The sequence below is a fragment of the Dama dama genome, chromosome 24 (genome assembly GCF_033118175.1).
Source record: "Dama dama isolate Ldn47 chromosome 24, ASM3311817v1, whole genome shotgun sequence".
NCBI classification, from domain to species: Eukaryota; Metazoa; Chordata; class Mammalia; order Artiodactyla; family Cervidae; genus Dama; species Dama dama.
In genome coordinates, this window is record NC_083704.1 from 16,216,235 (window position 1) to 16,233,638 (window position 17,404).

At 45.4% G+C, this 17,404-nt stretch overlaps 1 protein-coding gene across 6 annotated transcripts in view; it reads left to right on the forward strand.

Moving 5' to 3' along the window:
- The window catches only part of TRANK1 (tetratricopeptide repeat and ankyrin repeat containing 1), a 97,638-nt gene that overhangs the window by 12,385 nt on the left and 67,849 nt on the right, over positions 1-17,404 (forward strand). For 3 of the 6 annotated variants that reach the window (XM_061127745.1, XM_061127744.1, XM_061127743.1), the window contains exons 2-5: positions 9,112-9,243; positions 11,596-11,646; positions 13,666-13,792; positions 15,869-16,019. In XM_061127745.1, the coding sequence (XP_060983728.1) occupies positions 9,113-9,243; positions 11,596-11,646; positions 13,666-13,792; positions 15,869-16,019 (460 nt within the window). In that variant the 5' untranslated portion in view covers position 9,112. Of the gene's footprint in view, positions 1-8,848; positions 8,893-9,022; positions 9,244-11,595; positions 11,647-13,665; positions 13,793-15,868; positions 16,020-17,404 lie in introns of those variants that run through there. The other 3 variants (XM_061127742.1, XM_061127740.1, XM_061127741.1) reach the window with 3 other exon arrangements.

The window sequence follows — 17,404 nt, forward strand, 5'->3', positions numbered from 1 at the left end:
ATTGGAGAAGGAAATGGCAACCCACTCCAGTGTTCTTGCCTGGAGAATCCCAGGGACAGGGGAGCCTGGTGGGCTGCCGTCTATGGGGTCGCACAGAGTCGGACATGACTGAAGCGACTTAGCAGCAGCAGCAAACTACTTTCTGGGGTTTTTGATGTACAGAAGTTTTAAACTTTTAATGAATTCATGGCTATCACTGTGTGGAAGATTACTTAGAATTTTTTATTGCATTAAAGCCTTTTCAAATTTATGTAATTTGAGAATCAAAAATACAGAAAGGTTACAATGAAAAGGTGGGATTAGGTCTCCCTTCTCCACCCTGTACCCCAATAAAGGTAATTTTATTTCTCATGCATCCTTCCAGAATTTCTTTGTGCATATATAAGCAAATGCAAATATATATATTCTTATCTAGCTCTCCCCTCTGTCTTTTAAAATTTTGCCCAAAATAGAGTATAATGTATACACCATCCTGCATTTGCTTTGTGTAAACATATTTTGCAGATTATCCCAGATCAGTACATACAAAGCATCTTCATTCTTTTTTCTTTTTTTCTTTCTTTTTAAAGAAAGTGCATACTTCATTGTGGGGGTGGCTGTAATATAATTTATTAAACCAGTCCTCTGTTGATGGCCGTTCAAGCTGGTCCCAGTCTTTTATTATTATAAACAATTAGACAGTGAGTAATGTCATACATCTACCATTTCCTTTGTGTGCAATCAGTTTGCAACACTGATTCCCAGAAGTGGAACTACTGGGGCAAAGGCCCTGTGTGTGTGGCACTTGATTAGATCTGACCAAGTTTCCTCCTGAAGCAGGTGAAAATAATCTAAAATCTTTTCTCTTAGGGCTTTTTTTTTTTCTCAACGCTTTTTTAAAAATGAGAAATTTGCATCTAAGCAAAGGCACAGATTTTAACGCTCCTGTTCAGTGAGCTTTGATGAATGTATATACCTGTGTGACCCCATCCCGATCACCGTAGAGAACATTCCATCTCCCAGAAAGTGCTCTTATCCCCCTTTCCAGTCAGTAATCCTCCCTCCTTCCCTGGGTAACTGCTCTTCTGCTTTCTTAGATTTGCCAGTTCTAGAGCATCAGCCAGATAGAATCCCACAGTATATAGTCTTCTGAGTCTGGCTTCTCTTGCTTGGCATGATGTTCTTGAGGTTCTTTACATTGCTGTGTGTGCCAGAAGTTTCTTTTCACTGCCCTGGTGTCTTTTTGACACTAGCGTTTTTTTTTTTTCATTGACGTAGAAGGAATTTTGGTGTATGATGTGTATTCGTTTTCTGTAGCTGCCGTAACAAATGTCCACAAACCTAGTGGCTTAAAACCATGCAGACTGATCATCTCACAGTCTGTCGGTGAGAAGTCTGGTTCCCGTGGCAGGTTTCATGAGGCTGAAATCAAGATGTTGGCTGGCTAGGGTCTGCCCAGAATCCTTTTCTAAGCTCATTCGTGTTGTTGGCAGGGTCCAGTTGCTTGCAGCTGTAGGACCGAGGTTCCTGTTACCCGACTGTCACCCAGGAGCCTCTCTCTCTTTCCAAGGCCACCTACATTCCTCCCTGTTGCCTCCCCTCCATCTTCGAGGCACGAAGCGATGGGGTTAGTCTTTTTCAGGTTTCACATCTGCTTCTGCATCTCTCTTGCCTTCCGCTTCTCCAGCATCTTTCTGACTCTAGCCAGATAAGTTTTTCCGCTTTAGAGGGTTAATATAATTATATTGGGCTCACCTAGATAAGGGCTTCTCTGGAGAAGGAAGTGACAACCCACTCCAGTGTTCTTGTCTGGAAAATCCCATGGACAGAGGAGCCTGGTGGGCTATAGTTCATGGGGTCACAAAGAGTCTGACGTGACTGAGCGACTGAACATGCACAGGTGGCGCTAGTAGTAAGGAATCCGTCTGCTAATGTGTGAGGTGTTCAGAGACGCAGGTTTGATCCCGGCATGGGGAAGAGCCCTTGGAGGAGGAAAAGACAGCCCACTGCAGTATTCTTGCCTGGGAAATCCCAATCCATGAAGTCCCAAAAGAGTCAAACACCACTGGGACTAAACAATGACAACAAAACAACCTGGATTACATCTATTGTACAAAGGCCCCTTTGCCATGTCATGTAATGCTTTCACAGGTTCTGGTGGTTGGGGCGTGAGCATCTTTGGTGTGTGTGTATGTGTGTCCATTGTTTGGCCTACCAAATAGTATGAATTAGAAATTTAACTTCCAGGACTTCCCTGGCAGTCCAGTGGTTAAGACGCCTCACTGCCATTGCAGAGGGCGCAGGTTCGATTCCTGGGCGGGGAACTAAGATCCTGCATGCCAGGCATTGTGGCCAAAAAGAAAAATTAACTTCCTTTCCAGATATTGTGCCAGTTTTACCAGCGATTCATTCTATCCCTGTCTGTTTTAAGAACTACCTTTTTCACACATGGAATTCTTTTATATTATATGTTTACTTCTGGATGTTTGGTTTTGTTCCACTGGTCTGCTTGTTTTCATGTTAATATCACACTTTTAAAACTTAATTGAGTTTTATAAATACATTTTAAAATGTTAGAAAAGATTTTCTCTTTATACTTCTTTGATTAAGAATATTTTGGCTAGTCTGTCCTGTTTATTCTGAGATGAACTTGAGAATTCTTGCATTAATTTCTTTAAATATCCTGTTTTTTAATTGGAATTTTTTTGGAAAGTACATTAATTAATTTAGAGAGGATTTGATATTTTTTAATAGTGAATTTTCCCAAACAGAAACATGTTATGGGGAGAGAGGTGGATTGGGAGTTTGGGATTGACATGGACACACTGCTGTGTTTAAAATATAGGACCAAAAAAAAAAAAAGGAAAATATAGGACCTACTATATAGCACAGGGAACTCTGCTCAATATTCTGTAATAACCTAAATGGGAAAAGAATTTGAAAAGGAATAGATACATGTATATGTATAAATGAATCACTTTGCTATATACCTGAAAGTAACATAACATTGTTAATTAACTAGGTGTGCTTACTCAGTCGTGTCTGACTCTTTGCAACCTCTTGGACTGTAGCCCATCAGACTCCTTTGTCCATGGGGATTCTCTAGGCAAGAACAGTGGAGTGGGTTGCCAAGCCCTATGCTTCAATATAAAATAAAACTAAAAAAAGAAACATGTTGTGTATTAAAGTTTAAAATTCAAGACTGTCTTTTGAGGAAAGTTTTGTTTGTTTTATCCACGACAGTCTTGCAATTTTACAAGTGCCAGTGGCTATTTATAGAGAGATTTAAAAAAAATTCCCCCTGCCAAACCAGGGATTGAACCCTGGCCCTAGCAATAAAAATACCAAATTCTAACCATTGAACTGTCAGAGAATCCCCAAATAAAAGCTTCCATGAGAATTATATGTAGACTTGCATATTTGCTTAATTAAAATTTTTCTTATTACTCTGGTGTTTCTTTGAAAGTCTATGTCTCTTCTCTCAGGTTGGACAGATAGAAGGTTTTTGTTTTTAACGGAAGCATCAATGTGTTAATTTCTGCTATTCAGCAAAGTGACTCAGTTATACATGTATGTATATTCTTTTTCATATTCTTTACCGTTATGGTTTATCACAGGATATTGAATACAATTCCCTGTGCTATACAGTAGGACCTTGTTGTTTAGGGTTTTCTGTCCTGTGTTGATTTTTAGCCCATAAACATCAAATTGCAAAGCAACATGAACATAACTGGCCTTCCCAGGAGTCCTATTTCTGCTTTTCTCCTCACAGTGAAACGTTCCATCAAGAATTTAACAAAAAGCATACTTTGAAGTCCTGGTTAGTTGCAGGACAAGAGTGAGTCAATCTGAGATGAGTCCAGTCTTAATATGAGGGTCAGGGGAAATAGAACTTTCCATTGGCTGTATCAGCAGGGGTCAATTGTGGACTGAAACTACCCTGTTCCCCTCAGACAGAAACCAAACTGCTTCATAAAATCACGTCAGAACATTTTCTTCATGCTTGCTTTGCAAGGCCAGGAGCAGTTTTGTACACTTGCGTCTTGCTTTTGTGTGTCTTTGCTCTATTTGTTAAGGGAATGAGTAGGGTGGAAACTTAAGGTTCTGTATTTATGGGAAGTTACGGAGCCACGAGATAATTTTTTAGTTGTACTCCTGTGGGCACTGAACGGAGGACATCTGGCAACCTGTGAGCCCATGTTCTATGTCAAGATATTGTGCGGAAGGAGCTACATGAGGATTGAGCTCTTGATGGCAGGTACTGCTCGTCTCTGTATCGTAGATGTTGGGTGGGATAGAAAGACAGCACGGTGCTCAGAGGTGGGAATGAGACAGGGCAGGGAGTGTGGAAATTGCACCCTTCCCCCCAAGAAAAAAAGAAGGAACAGCAAAGAAAGCAAATCGTCGTCCTCAGAATGAGCTCTGACTTTGGATTCTTATCCCGCGCTGTCTGTGCCCACCGTCCTGTGGGAGCAGGAAGGAGTCGGTTTTAAGAACTGCTGTCTCTGGCCTCGGTTTTTTGCAGTGGTCTCTACCTTCAGCTTTCCAGGGTTGATCTTGGATTGTTCACTACTTTGAGAGTGTTTTGAAAGGATTTCAACTAAAAAAAAAAAAACCAAAAAGCAAACAAAAAGAAACCCACTACCAAGAAACAAAAAAAGTAAACAAATTTGTTGTTAAGTTGTTATGTCGTACCCAGATAAGGGATAGAGGAAAAGCCTCTCTCTGCCCCTTTTAGCTGCCCAGGGCCCACCCTGTTTGCAGTCTGCCTCCTGTAAGTCAGTTATAGATCTCTTCATGTGTATACACACAATGCAACTCTAATGGAGAAGAATTTTTTTTAAAAAATAATATAGATATATACAAGTATAACCGAATCACTCTGCAATATACCCGAAACTAACACAGCGCTGTAACAATCAACTATCCTTCAATAAAAAGCAAAACAGAATAAAGACACACTCAAACACAACATGACAGCCACCCACGTCTGCTTTGTTTTCAACTTGCTAGTTTCAGAACCTCCCCAATGCATTTGCATTTCTCTTACGTCTGCTTCCTCTGTTGTTGCCAAGCGGCCCTGGCCACCTCCCCACAACTGGACCTAGAATCCTCCTAGAGATAGATGTAGTGAAACAGCGAAAGCAGACTCTGCCCCTGTGAAACCGTCTTTACCTTCTAATCTTTGAGCTTTAGCCCTGCTGACAAAACTGAAAGTGCAGGAGCCTTTCCTGGCAGTCCTGTGGTTGACTTCACCTTCCAATGTAGGGAGTGCTGGCTTGATCCCTGGTCAGGGAGCTAGGGGCTATGAGTGGTAAAGAATCTGCCTGCCCATGCAGGAGAAGAGACGCAGAATGGTCCACATCAAAACAAACAAAAAAAAACTGAAAGTGCTGACTGCTGGACCCATGCCTACCAGGGGCACACACGGTGGGGTCTGACCGCCGCTGACTGTTTAGCCTCCGCCTGGTTTCTTCAGAGTGGAGTCTCGCCCCCAAAGTCAGTCCGCCTAGGTTTGGATTCCAGCAGCACCACTGTCCCTAGGACTACGGCAAGGCCTTTACCGCTCCTGCCTCAGTTTCCCTATTTGTCAAATGGGGACACAATCAAGCCTACCTCCTGGGGCTTCTGGTAAGAATGAAATGACATGATGATGTAAAACACATACTAGGTGCTCATTACATATTCGTTCTCAGGAGTACTGTCATTACGGTACATTATTACCACTGTGTTTCACAGTTTCACCCTATAAATAGACTGATCACTTGTTAAAGAAAAAAAGATTTGACAGCAGAGCTCTAAGCATTCTAAGGCAACGATATAAAGCATTCTTCCCTGTGATGAAGATGTAGCTGTCAATAAATCCTGTTGAGAAGCAAAAAACTTGCTTTGTGGTTGGCAATCCCTCTTTCCCTTGTCAGGTGACCGTACCAAGAAAAAGCCAAGATGTAAGAGGATGTAAACATTGGATGTCTACTCATAACATTTAAAGCTCACTTAATTTCTAGAGAAAAATCAGATGTGAATCGTTTTTATTGTAAGTACAGTGGAAACGTTTTGTGTTTGAATTCTTTAATTAAGCCCTTAAGGAGTCTCATTTTAATAACATTTATGGTCTGATCATGAAGGTGGCACATTTTCTGGCAATTGGAAATTCAGAAAAGCTCAAGGAGGAAAATTAAAACCCTAATTCCAGTGGTGAGGCTGTTAACATTCTGGCATGTCTTCAGTACATTAGATGTGTTTAAAATTTAATTTGGTATTAAATGCCTTTTTATGTAGCCTGTATCTTTCATTTACTAACATAGCCTATCATTAAATGTTCTTTTACAACATGACTTTGAAAATAACTGTGTGGTGTTCTTCCATATGGGTGTTTTATAACTGATTCAAATCCGTTACACATTATGGAATATTTAGGGTTATTTCTGGTTTTTCACTGTAGTGAACATCTATGAGGCTAAGTATATCAGCGAGCTAGTATATTTCTCCTGTAAGCCAGATATGACAGCTCCCACCATTTAGGGTCATTCTTTTAAATATTTCCTAGTGACCCTTTACTATTTTAATTCTTCATTCTTTTGCCTGCTAGTGATGGTGGTCCTGGATATCCACTGTCCATGTATTTAACAGTTACTTGTATTCCTCTGTGAATTTTCTGTCTGTGGCTTTACACAGTGGTCTCTACCCTCAGCTTTCCAGGGTTGATCTTGAATTGTTCACTACTTTGAGAGTGTTTTGAAAGGATTTCAATTAAAAAAAACCAAAAAACAAAAAGCAAACAAAAAGGATCAGGAAAGGATCAGGTTGATCCTTTCTTGCAGTGAAAAGGTATTTATAAAAGAGGGGTAACAGAAATTCCCTCGTGGTCCAGTGGCTAAAACCCTGTGATTTCACGGCTGTGGGCCTGGGTTCGATCTGTAGTTGAGGAAGTAAGACCCCCACAAGCTCCGTGGTGCAGCCTAAAGGAAAAAAAAAAGGGGAGGGTTAGTTGTTACAGACAACAACAGTTGTTACAGACATTTCCTGTTTCTAGTTGTCCAAAAATGGCCACTTTGAAATTATTTATTTGACACCTGGCTGGCAATATTTGAAGGAGAAACACTTGTTTTTATTCTCTAATCAATTATATAAACTTTTTCTCATGGTCTTCTCTGTCATCTCTGTATAAATGTGAGTCATAGAATTTAGAGATTATTTAATGCAAAGTCTAGGTGGAATTTTTAATTTTGACTTGTTTAGCAATAACATGCCTCGTTCTGGTATAGCTCTGCGTGGTGAACACAGGAATGCAGTTCAAAAGTCCAGTTAACTCATGGGCTTAAAATAAGCCACTGGGACTCACCCCCCCCCCCCGCCCCCCCCCCGCCCCGCGTTGGTCCAGTGGCTAAGGCTTTGGGCTCCCAATGCAGTGGGCCCGGTTTCGATCCCTGGTTGGAGATACTAGATCCCCACATGACACTGAGACCTGGCATAGACAAATAAATAAATAAATGTTTTAAAAATAAAATAAGCCACCATTTTTACCTGCTTGGGTTGGCTTCCCTGGCCCCCAAACCCCTTGCCAAGGTTTGATGATACAAACAATAGGGATTATTCTCTGTACAATGATTGTGCTGATCAAGAAGGCTCTTGATAGATTGTACTGTCCCACAGGTGCAGGGCCTATGCAGCCACCTGAAATGTCCTCATTTTTAAGACTTTCCCCACTGCCTTACCTTTCCTGCTGCCATCTTGAGAGGAGAAAATTCTAAGGGACATCTCTTCTGATGCCCACTTTTTTTTTTTGGCCACAGCATGTGGCATGTAGGATCTTAGTTCCCTGAACCGGGATCAGACCCATGCCTCCTGCGGTGGAAGCAGTCTTAAGCACCAGACCACCAAGGAAGTCCCTGACGCCCACTTTTCCCTGCCTCCTTGGCTGCTTCTCGAGGCTCTGCGAGGCCTCTCCTATCCACACTGCCTTGGTGCAGCGAACACTTCCTGAGGCCCCAGCAGGTGGGCAGGGCTCCAGGCCACACCAGAGAGAATCGGTAACAAGCAGCCTCTCTGGGTCTGGCATTCTAATTCATTACACAGCAAATATTTAAGTACCCACTCTGTGCGAGGGCTACCAAATGAATGAAACAGGAGTCATTAAAGAGGTAAGGGCTTCCCAGGGGATGCAGACAGGTAGGTGGGCAATAGCAACCTCAGGGACAAATACTTCGAGGCTTTTAGGGCCTTTGGAAGGAGGAGAGTGGAAGGACTCTCAACTCCTTGGATGAGTAGGCAATGCAGTACAGGGTCAAGGGCAGACACTTGGAACTGGGGTCAGAACTGGGGACGCACATTAGCCCGTCCTTAAGCAAGTGACTTGAACTTCTTGAGCCTGAGTTTCCTCTGAACAGTGAAAAGGGTGCCTCCTTCTGAGCTGCTGCGATGGGTAAATGAGAGAGTAATGCTTGTGGCGGTTGTGGAAAGAGCTGCCACTTATCTAGCACACACCACCTGCCAGCTTCATGTCCTCTTTTTTAAAAAAAAAAAGTTTATTCTTTATTTTGGCTGCCTTGGGTCTTCGTTGCTGCACTGGATCTTCATTGCTGCGCATGCGGGGTGGGGGTGGGGGCGCTACTCTAGTTGCGGTGGGCGGGTTCCCCATTGCAGGGGCTTCTTTTGTTGCATAGCACGTCGGCTCTAGGCACTTGGGCTTCAGTAGTTGTGGTGCATGGGCTTAATTTCCCCACAGCTTGTGGAATCTTCCTGGAGCAGGGATCGGACCCACGTCCCCTGCGTTGGCAGGCGGATTCTTAACCACTGGCCCACCAGGGAGGTCCTTCAGGCCGTCTTATGCATGGAAGCTGCCTCCTTCCTTACAGCCTACCTGGTCATTAACACAGAATAAATGGAATCGTTCTGGCCGCTGCTCCTGAGGTCAGAAAAGAACTGAGGAAGAAACCCTCTCTGATCGGACACTCAGTCTGGTCCCTGGGTGGGGAGGGGTGTGGGCAGGGTGTGAAGGGGTGTGGGCAGGGTGTGCCTTCAGCTGGTGGGAGGGGCCAGGATGAACAACCTGCCCCTTCAGACTCGGCGCGATGCAGATGTGGAGAGGAAGGAAGCCGGTGCCACCAGCCTTCGCTCCTCTCCTCACAGGATGGACCCCATAGCTTACGCTGAGCTGCTGAAAGAATCTGGCAACCAGGGTTTTAAGAGTGGGAACTTCTCTTTGGCCATCAAAAAGTACGATGAAGCCATCCAGATTCTCCTGCGGTTATACCAGTGGGGGTAAGTGTTCAGATTTTCTCCCTGCCTCTTTTTCTTGTGTGTGTAGTCTCTCTCTTGCTTTTGTTTTTTTCTCACCTTTTATCAACACCAGCTAGTTTCAGTTTCCTTTCTCCTCCCAGTTTCTATTTATCTCTCTGCAGTCTCAGCGCAGCTAGAGGAATTCAGGAAACAGAAAGTGAAACACAGGGAGCTGTTGCTAAACCCTGCAAAACTTCGCCTTTTGTCTGCTTCCAGCAGAGTTCCTGGGATGACCGACTCTGTCTCCAAGCCTCTGCACTTGGAATTCATCTTGTTTATCTGTACTGTCAACTCCCTGGCCTGGCCACAGGGCAAGCCACCAGGAAGCAGGGCTCACCTCTTCCCCTGCCCCTTCAGCTTCTAGCAGACCTGTTCCCAAGCATTTCAGGATCACAGCCCGCTTACAAATTATGGAGGACCCCAGAGAGCTTTTGTTGGTGTAGTTATCAGTAAAGCCTGTATTAGAACTCAAAACTGAGAAACATTTAAAATATGCATTTATTCGTTATTTTATTTTTTTATTTTTTTTAATTATTTTAAAATATCAGTAATAAACCCGTGACATGCTGACCCAAGCAGTGTTTTTATGACGGATTACTTTTCAGAACCAAAAATTTAGTGAGAAGAGTTTCACATTTTACGTATTTGCAAGTCTCTTTAATGTCTGTCTCAGTGGAAGACATCTGGCTTCTCACGTCTGTTTCTGCATTGAGTCTGTTGGGACATCACACTGCAGGTAGCCTCTGGAAAATTCCCCATCCACATGTGAGAGAAGAATTGTGAAAAAGGCACCTACTGTCTCAGTATTATTGTATTAGTTTCCTGTTGCTGCTGTAAGAAATGACCACCAACTTCGTGGTTTAAAACAATACACATTTATGATCTTGTGTTTCTGGAGGTGAGGGGTCCAAAATGAGTCTTGTGAGGCTAAAAAGCAAGGTGTTGGCAGGGCTGGTTCCTTGGGGAAAGTGAAAGTCAAGTCGCTTAGTTGTGTCCGACTCTTTGCGACCCCATGGACTGTAGCCTACCAGGCTTCTCCATCCATGGGATTTTCCAGCAAGAATACTCAAGTGGGTTGCCATTTCCTCCTCCAGGAGACCTTCCCGACCCAGGGATTGAACCCCAGTCTCCCGCATTGTAGGCAGATGCTTTACTGTCTGAGGCACCAGGGAAGCCCGGTTCCTTGGGGAGGAGCCTCCATTTCCTTGTCTCTTTCACCCTTCAGTGGCTGCCTGTATCCCTGACTTGTGGTCCCTTCCTGCATCCTCCTCAAAGCACATCATCCCAGTCTCTGCTTCTGTCATCACATCTCCTTCTCCTCTGCCTGTGGCCGACCCTCTCAGTCTCCCACGTACAAGGACACTTGTGATTGTATCCTATTCCAGATCCTAATCTCAAGATCCTTAAATTAATCCCATCTCCCAAGCTCCTTTTGCCATAAAAGAAAACATTATTTGGAAACCATTATTCAGCTAACTGCAATTGTGAAGATATTTTGACCTTGGGGACCACCTGAAGTGGTCTTGGGGACCCCCGGAGGTTACCACATCATTCTCTGGGGTCAGCTGTAATAGAGGAAGCAGAGGTTGGCATCTGTAGGGTGTATGCAGCGTAAACTTGTACCTAGAAGTGGCAGTGAGTGGAATTCCTGACACATGGGTCCCACCTCCTCCCTCCTATCTCCTTGGTGTCTACGCTGGTTTGGAATTGCCTGTAACTGACCTGGGCTTGTATTCTGCCCCCTCTCGGTTCAGATCAGAGCTGGGCCGAGAGTGCCTCATTCGCCGGGGGAAACGTTGACTTCCCCTTCTGTCTTGAAAAGAAAAAGTTAGTGTCAGATTGTGGTGGTAGACTGACCACTTGGTGAGTGCTCACATCTCAGCGCCACCACTTAGCAGATGCATGACAGCTAAAGGGACGCCTGCCTGCACCCTCATGTGTTGCCTTTCATGGGACCTTCCTGGTACAGTTCCCGGTGCCCGTCACCTGCCTTCCTGCTGCTGCCAGCTGACACAGGGCTTGTGGTCCACGAGCAGGTGTTCTGGGGAGAAGGGGACGGAGGGAAGCAGGATCGGGTAGGGATGGTGTCTCCGCTGGAGTCAGCTGCATCCTGGTCCCCCGGGGAACTCTGGACCCAGAGTTATACTGCAGAACTGTCTCTCTTTAAGACAAGGAGGCTGACCTTTCTGATACCTGTGTCAGTCAATCACCAGCTGGTAGGCTGTCTGGCCCCCAGGAATTGTCCAAGGGAGTGGGGTGATTAGTCAGCTCAGGCTGCAATAACAAACTGCCACTGACTGGGTGGAGTAAACAACAGGAATTTGTTCCTCGCAGTTCTGGAGACTGGGAAGTCCAAGGTCCGGGTGGCGGCCACTTCATTTCCTGGTAAGTGCCCCGTTCCCGGTTTGCAGATGGCCACATTCTCACTGTGTCCTCCCATGATGGAGAGAATAGGAACACTCTGATGTCTCTGCTTATAAGGGCACTAATCCTATCATGAGGGCCCGATCTCCTGACTTCATTTAAACCTAATCACCTTCCCGAAGGCCCCCGCTCCAAATACCATCACTCTAGGGGTTGGGGATTCAACATATGAGTTTGGCGGGAACACAGTCCATAACGGGGGTATAACTTCCTGGGGAGAAGGCAGCTCCCATTAGGCTGAGGAAAAATGGGGCTCAAGGAGATGCTAGCTGCAGCCCACACTCATTCCTGCTAGGATTGGCTGCACTGGCCAGGGTGTCTGGGCTGGACACTTGGTGTCTACTACACTGTGGTCACAGCTTCCTTGTCAGTTATCCTCTGACAGACTCACCACCTCTCCTGAGCCTCTGGGCCCTCATACTTCATGGAGAGAAACTAGATACAGAAAGCCCTGCCGGTGGGAACACAGTAGAGATTTTTACTTTGCTTTATTTTTTGTGGGTATCTGTATTACCTAACTTTTCTATTTGTATTATTTTTACAATGAAAGTAGTTCAAAAAAACAAGAAGCATAAGCCTTGCTTTTCCACTTCATGTGTCTTGAATTAAACAGTTCACTTGGGCTTCTGTTGACTTTTTATGGTATATTTTGTGTTTTGCTTCTTCCAACTTGGCTTCAGCAATAACCTTGCAGAAGTATGACCCCCCGACCCAGGCGGGTACTTTGACCACCTGATGTGAAAAGCTGACTCATTGGAAAAGACCCTGATGTTGGAAAAGATTGAGGGCAAGAGGAGACGGGGGCAGCAGGCATGAGATGGATAGATAGCATCACGGACTCAATGGACATGAATCTGAGTGAACTCTTGAGAGATAGTGAAGGACAGGGGAGTCTGGCATGCTGCAGTTCATGAGGTTACAAAGAGTCAGACCTGACTTAGCGACTGAACAACAAAGAAACAGGCAGGAGGGGCCCTGACCTGCTGTGCTTTTGAGGCCCGATTTTGCCCTACTCCAACTGTACCCTCCCCATGGAGGGAGTCTGCAGCAGGGGCTTTACCCACTCAGAGCCTTGCTTCCTTCCACCAGGACCCCAGAATTCCTGTCCACGGCCCCTGCTCCTAGCATCTGCACGGGCCTCTTACCCGCAGCCCAGTTTTCAGAGTGCTTACCAAGGTTAGGGGTGAGGGCTGAGCTTGGACATCACGTCTCCTGCAATGCAGGATGAAGGCTGAGAAGGAAAAAAGAAGAGGGAATGGTGAGGGGCACCAGCCTGGCTCACCTGGCCCTGAAACAATGCCTGTAGTTCTAAATTTGAAGCTTGCCTTTCTGATTTAATTAATTTAAATTTACATGGCTGTATGTGGTCTGTGGCCGCAGTATCGGATAGGGAAGATTGGTCACATGGTGTGGGCGCCTCCTTTTGCACGCTGGCCCTGGGTCCCCTCCCATTTGGGTGTCCCTGCCTATGTACTAGAACAATGCTCATCCTGCATCTTTCACAGAGTCCGTGGGGACAGTGTGGTCACGTGTTTTGAGGAGCTCTGCCTCCATTCAGCATGCACGTGTATGTGCATTGGCTCCCACGGTGTCTGGACTTTGTGAAGGCTCAGTGAGAACTCCCAACCTCTCCGCCCTGAGGACCAGTTGTCCTTTTTACAGCATCTTCACCAGTGGACTCTAAGGGATAAAAGTCCTGTGGAGATCAAGAGGAGGTGGACTCGAGGTGTTGAGAACAGTTGTCATGAAAAGGTGGGAGGAGAGGATTTGGGAGTGAGGAAGGGCGACTGGGACATCGCAAATGACCTAGCCTTTGTAGGCTGTGAGGGTCAGATGTCATAGGTATAATTGGGACATTTCCTGCTGAAACCCCATCACCACGGCAAAAATAGCATCAGAACTGTGGCCTTCAAGGACTGGGTTCTGTATTTGCAGCACAATACAGCTATTTACCGACTACCGGTTGGTCCTTTCCCACAGGGTTCCCCCCAGGGACTTGGCTGTGCTGCTCTGCAACAAATCCAACGCGTTTTACAGCCTTGGGAAATGGAACGAGGCCTACGTGGCTGCCAAGGAGTGTCTCCAGTGGGACCCGACCTACGTAAAGGTAGGCTGACTGTGGACGCTGCGGCTGCTGCCTCCTCCCCTTCCTTGTTGTGTGTTTTGCCTTTATTCTTCCATCTCTCACGTTTGTTTTTGTTGCTGTTGACTGCGAGGCATGTGGGACCTTGGTTCCCTGACAAGGGATCGAACCCGCATTCCTTGCATTGAGAGCTAGGAGTCCTAAGGTGGATTGCCAGGAAGTCCCTGCGTTTTTAGGAGTGCTTCTCATTCAGCTCTCTTTGCGCTGTAGACAGATGTGCACAGAATCTGGAGGAGAGTGGGAAGGATGGTGGCCAAGTGTTGAAAGGCGTTTGCAGGGGAGAGTGGAGCCAGGCCTATTGGTGGGTTCAGTCCAGTGGAGGTCTCGATGGAGCTCATTTTGTTCTGATGTATTTACACCAAAATCCATAGTCTCCGCATGTTCTTTGCTGTTTGCAAGTTTCAGTTTGTCTCCTTCGTGGCCATAAGAATTCCCTGCAAGAGGGGTTTTATGGTGATCCTTACTTCTTGGAGTTTCTGCTTCTAATCAAAGAAGAGAGGCTCCAGGAAGGCTTCTTTCTGCGTCTGTTGAATCTCAGATGCCTTCATCTCAAAAGAATCCTTGTGCCAAAGTGTCACATTTTGGGGTGATGTATTCTGATCCCCTTCACCTCCCTCCAAAATAAAAGGTGAAACTTAGACCTGAGAAAGGCAAAGAAATGGGAAATTCTGTACCAGCTTACTTGACTGCTCGCTTCCTTTTTCTGATTGTCATCTAGGGTTTTAGACTTTTTAAAGTGCAAACAAATCAGTAAATAATCAGAGGTTTGGTGAAGTTGAATTTCACCAAAATTTAAGTTGAATTTCAGGTGCTTGGTTTTGGGGTTTTTTTAAGTGCTTATTTATTTGACTGCCTTGGGTCTTCCTTGTGGCACTTGGGATCATCCTTGTATCATACAGGACCTTTTGTTGCAGCACACAGACTTCCTAGTTGTAGTACGTGGGCTTAGTTGCCTTGCAGCATGTGGGATCTTAGTTCCCTGACCAGGGATTGAACCTGCTTCCCCTGCATTGCAAGGCAGGTTCTTAACCAGTGGACCAGCAGGGACGTCACAGGCGCTTGCTTTTTTTTTATGAACCCAGTTGGTGAACACCTTGTATTATTTTAGATAGAAAATTGTTTTGTTAGCCCCTGATACTGATTCATTTCAGTGGTCCAAGTGGGGAAGGCAATGTGGATCATTTTGTCCCTTCTCAAGAGCTTGACAGTTTGCATACAGGCAAAACTAGACCATTTTTCTCTATTAATCATTGTAATTTTCCTCTCCCCTCAGAAACCAAAAGAAATTTTTGGCCTCTGGTGTATATTGCTTGTAATATGGAGCTGAGTGAACCTCAGTGCTTGCCATTTCTATTGGAAATCATGTTTACTTCAATTGAAAGGAGCAGGGAACAGCTCCTGTGTTGACATGACAATCTCATTCTTTTCCAGAACACTGTAGTTGTAGGACTACATGGTTTCTTTTTTCCCTTCTCGCTCAGGCTGTGTTTTAAGGCACAAATACTTAAACCACACGTGTCATTGGAAGCAGGCCCGCTCCCTTCTCTCAGGTTCTTGCGTTGTCTGCTCAGCCGGTTAGTCATGTCCGACTGTGGCACCGTGGACTGTAGCCCACCAGGCTCCTCTGTCCGTGGGATTTCTCAGGCAAGAATGCTGGAGTGGGTTGCCATTTCCTCCTCCAGAGGATCTTCCTGACCCAGGGATCGAACCTGCGTCTCTTCTGCATCTCCTGCATTGGCAGGCGATTCTTTATCACTGAGTCACCTGGGAACAGAGGACACAAGCTGGCTCCAATGTTAGATGCTGTATGTGTCAGAGACTTGAAAGGATTCTTTTCTTGCCAGTTACCACTTGATAGGAGCATTGTGGCATGGAATCCAATGTGGAAAGCCTATATCCATAGCTTGTTAGAAATCTGTGTTTACTTGGAAATCAGTGTTTACCTGTAGCCTGTTGCCTCCGATCCTCAATCTTGCCTTGCCTTCAGCAGCAGTTTGGAAGATACGAGCATGTTAACAGTTCTGGTTTTTCTTGTTGCAGGGGTACTATCGAGCTGGTTATTCCTTGCTGATGTTGCGCCAGCCTTATGAAGCCGCTCGCATGTTTTTTGAGGGTCTGCGGCTGGTGAGGAGCAGCCAGGACAAGACCCAGATTGCTGATTTCTTGGTGGCAGTCTTCACCACGATGGGCAGTAAGTCGGGACTGGGGGAGGACTGCCCTCTTTCTTTCTTTTAAAGGCCTTGTGATTGTCTTTGAATGGCTCCTGGGGACTCAGGTTTCTGGGGAGATAATTACAGGGTGTTTATCTTTGTGGCTTCTTTATGCAGCTTGAATGAAACTTTACAGTGGAAAACACATGGGAAGCTTTGATGGCCCAGGCCTTTGTGGAAACTTCATCTTTTTGCACAAATCACTTAAAGCTGTCCCACTTTTCCAGTTTTGTTGCAGACTCCTCAAGGTTTCTGTGTTGCTAGACATAGTACTGTCCCTACTTACACTACATGTTTTACGTGATTTTTGCATGTATTTCTCCAATATGTCAAGAAGTGTTCCTGTTTGCCATGAAAACAATCTGAAGGGGCTGAGGGAGGGTCCTATGGAAGCTGACAGTCTGCTAGGAACACACCCGGGTGGAGGTGGACATGTGAGGAGAGGTGGTGATTTGCATCGATCATTAGGTTTTTAGTCTGAACACGTGGCCTGTGATATGGCTTTGTCTGTGTCCTTGAGTTGGCAAAAACAGCCAAGTTTGAAACATAATATGAAAAATTCCCTCCAGGGACAAATGAGTTCTTTCCCTGGGTACCACAGCATGGTCTAAAGTTCTACCAACAGCCAGGCTGTTGTTTTCCAATACTGTTTTTGATCAAATTTAAGATTGTACTAATTTAAGATGTGCCACTATTTTTAAATTTTATTATTATGATTTTATCTTTTGGCCACACCACACAGCAGGTAGTATCTTAGTTCCCCAAGCAGGGATTGAACTGTGCCCCTTGCAGTGGAGAGGTGGGGTGCGGTGGAGGGGGGATCTTAACCCCTGGATTGCCAGGGACAATCTGCTGTTGAGACAGCATCAAGAGCAAGACATGTCCCGATGCTAGAGATGGTAGAATGTGAGCAATGGCTTATGTTAGAATTGCTGGAAAATGGTCCCGTCTTTCAGAAACAGGTAAATTACTGCTGATGATACATTTGACTGACACAGATTCAACTGTTCCCTTTTCGATTGTGGGAAAGCAACTTCTGTGATCTGTGGAGGGGATCCTACAGACTTTTGGGAAGCTTGGCACAGAGAGGGGGCGAGAGCAGTGTCGGGTGGTAGGTGGGAAGTAGTTAGAGGAGGGCTCAGCCGTGTCCGTCAGCAGAGACGTCAGTGTCCAGACAGGTGCTAATGGATCACAGCTCTCCCATCTGCCTTTGGCTGACAGTGACTAAAGCCTGCTTCCCTTTCCCCTGAGCCTGTTGGCTTGTTCCATTCCCTACATGTCCTCATTGTTCTTTATGTCTTTTTCAAACTTAATTTAAGTATTTGTTTATTGTGGTTGTGCTGGGTCTTCGATGCTGCATGCGGGC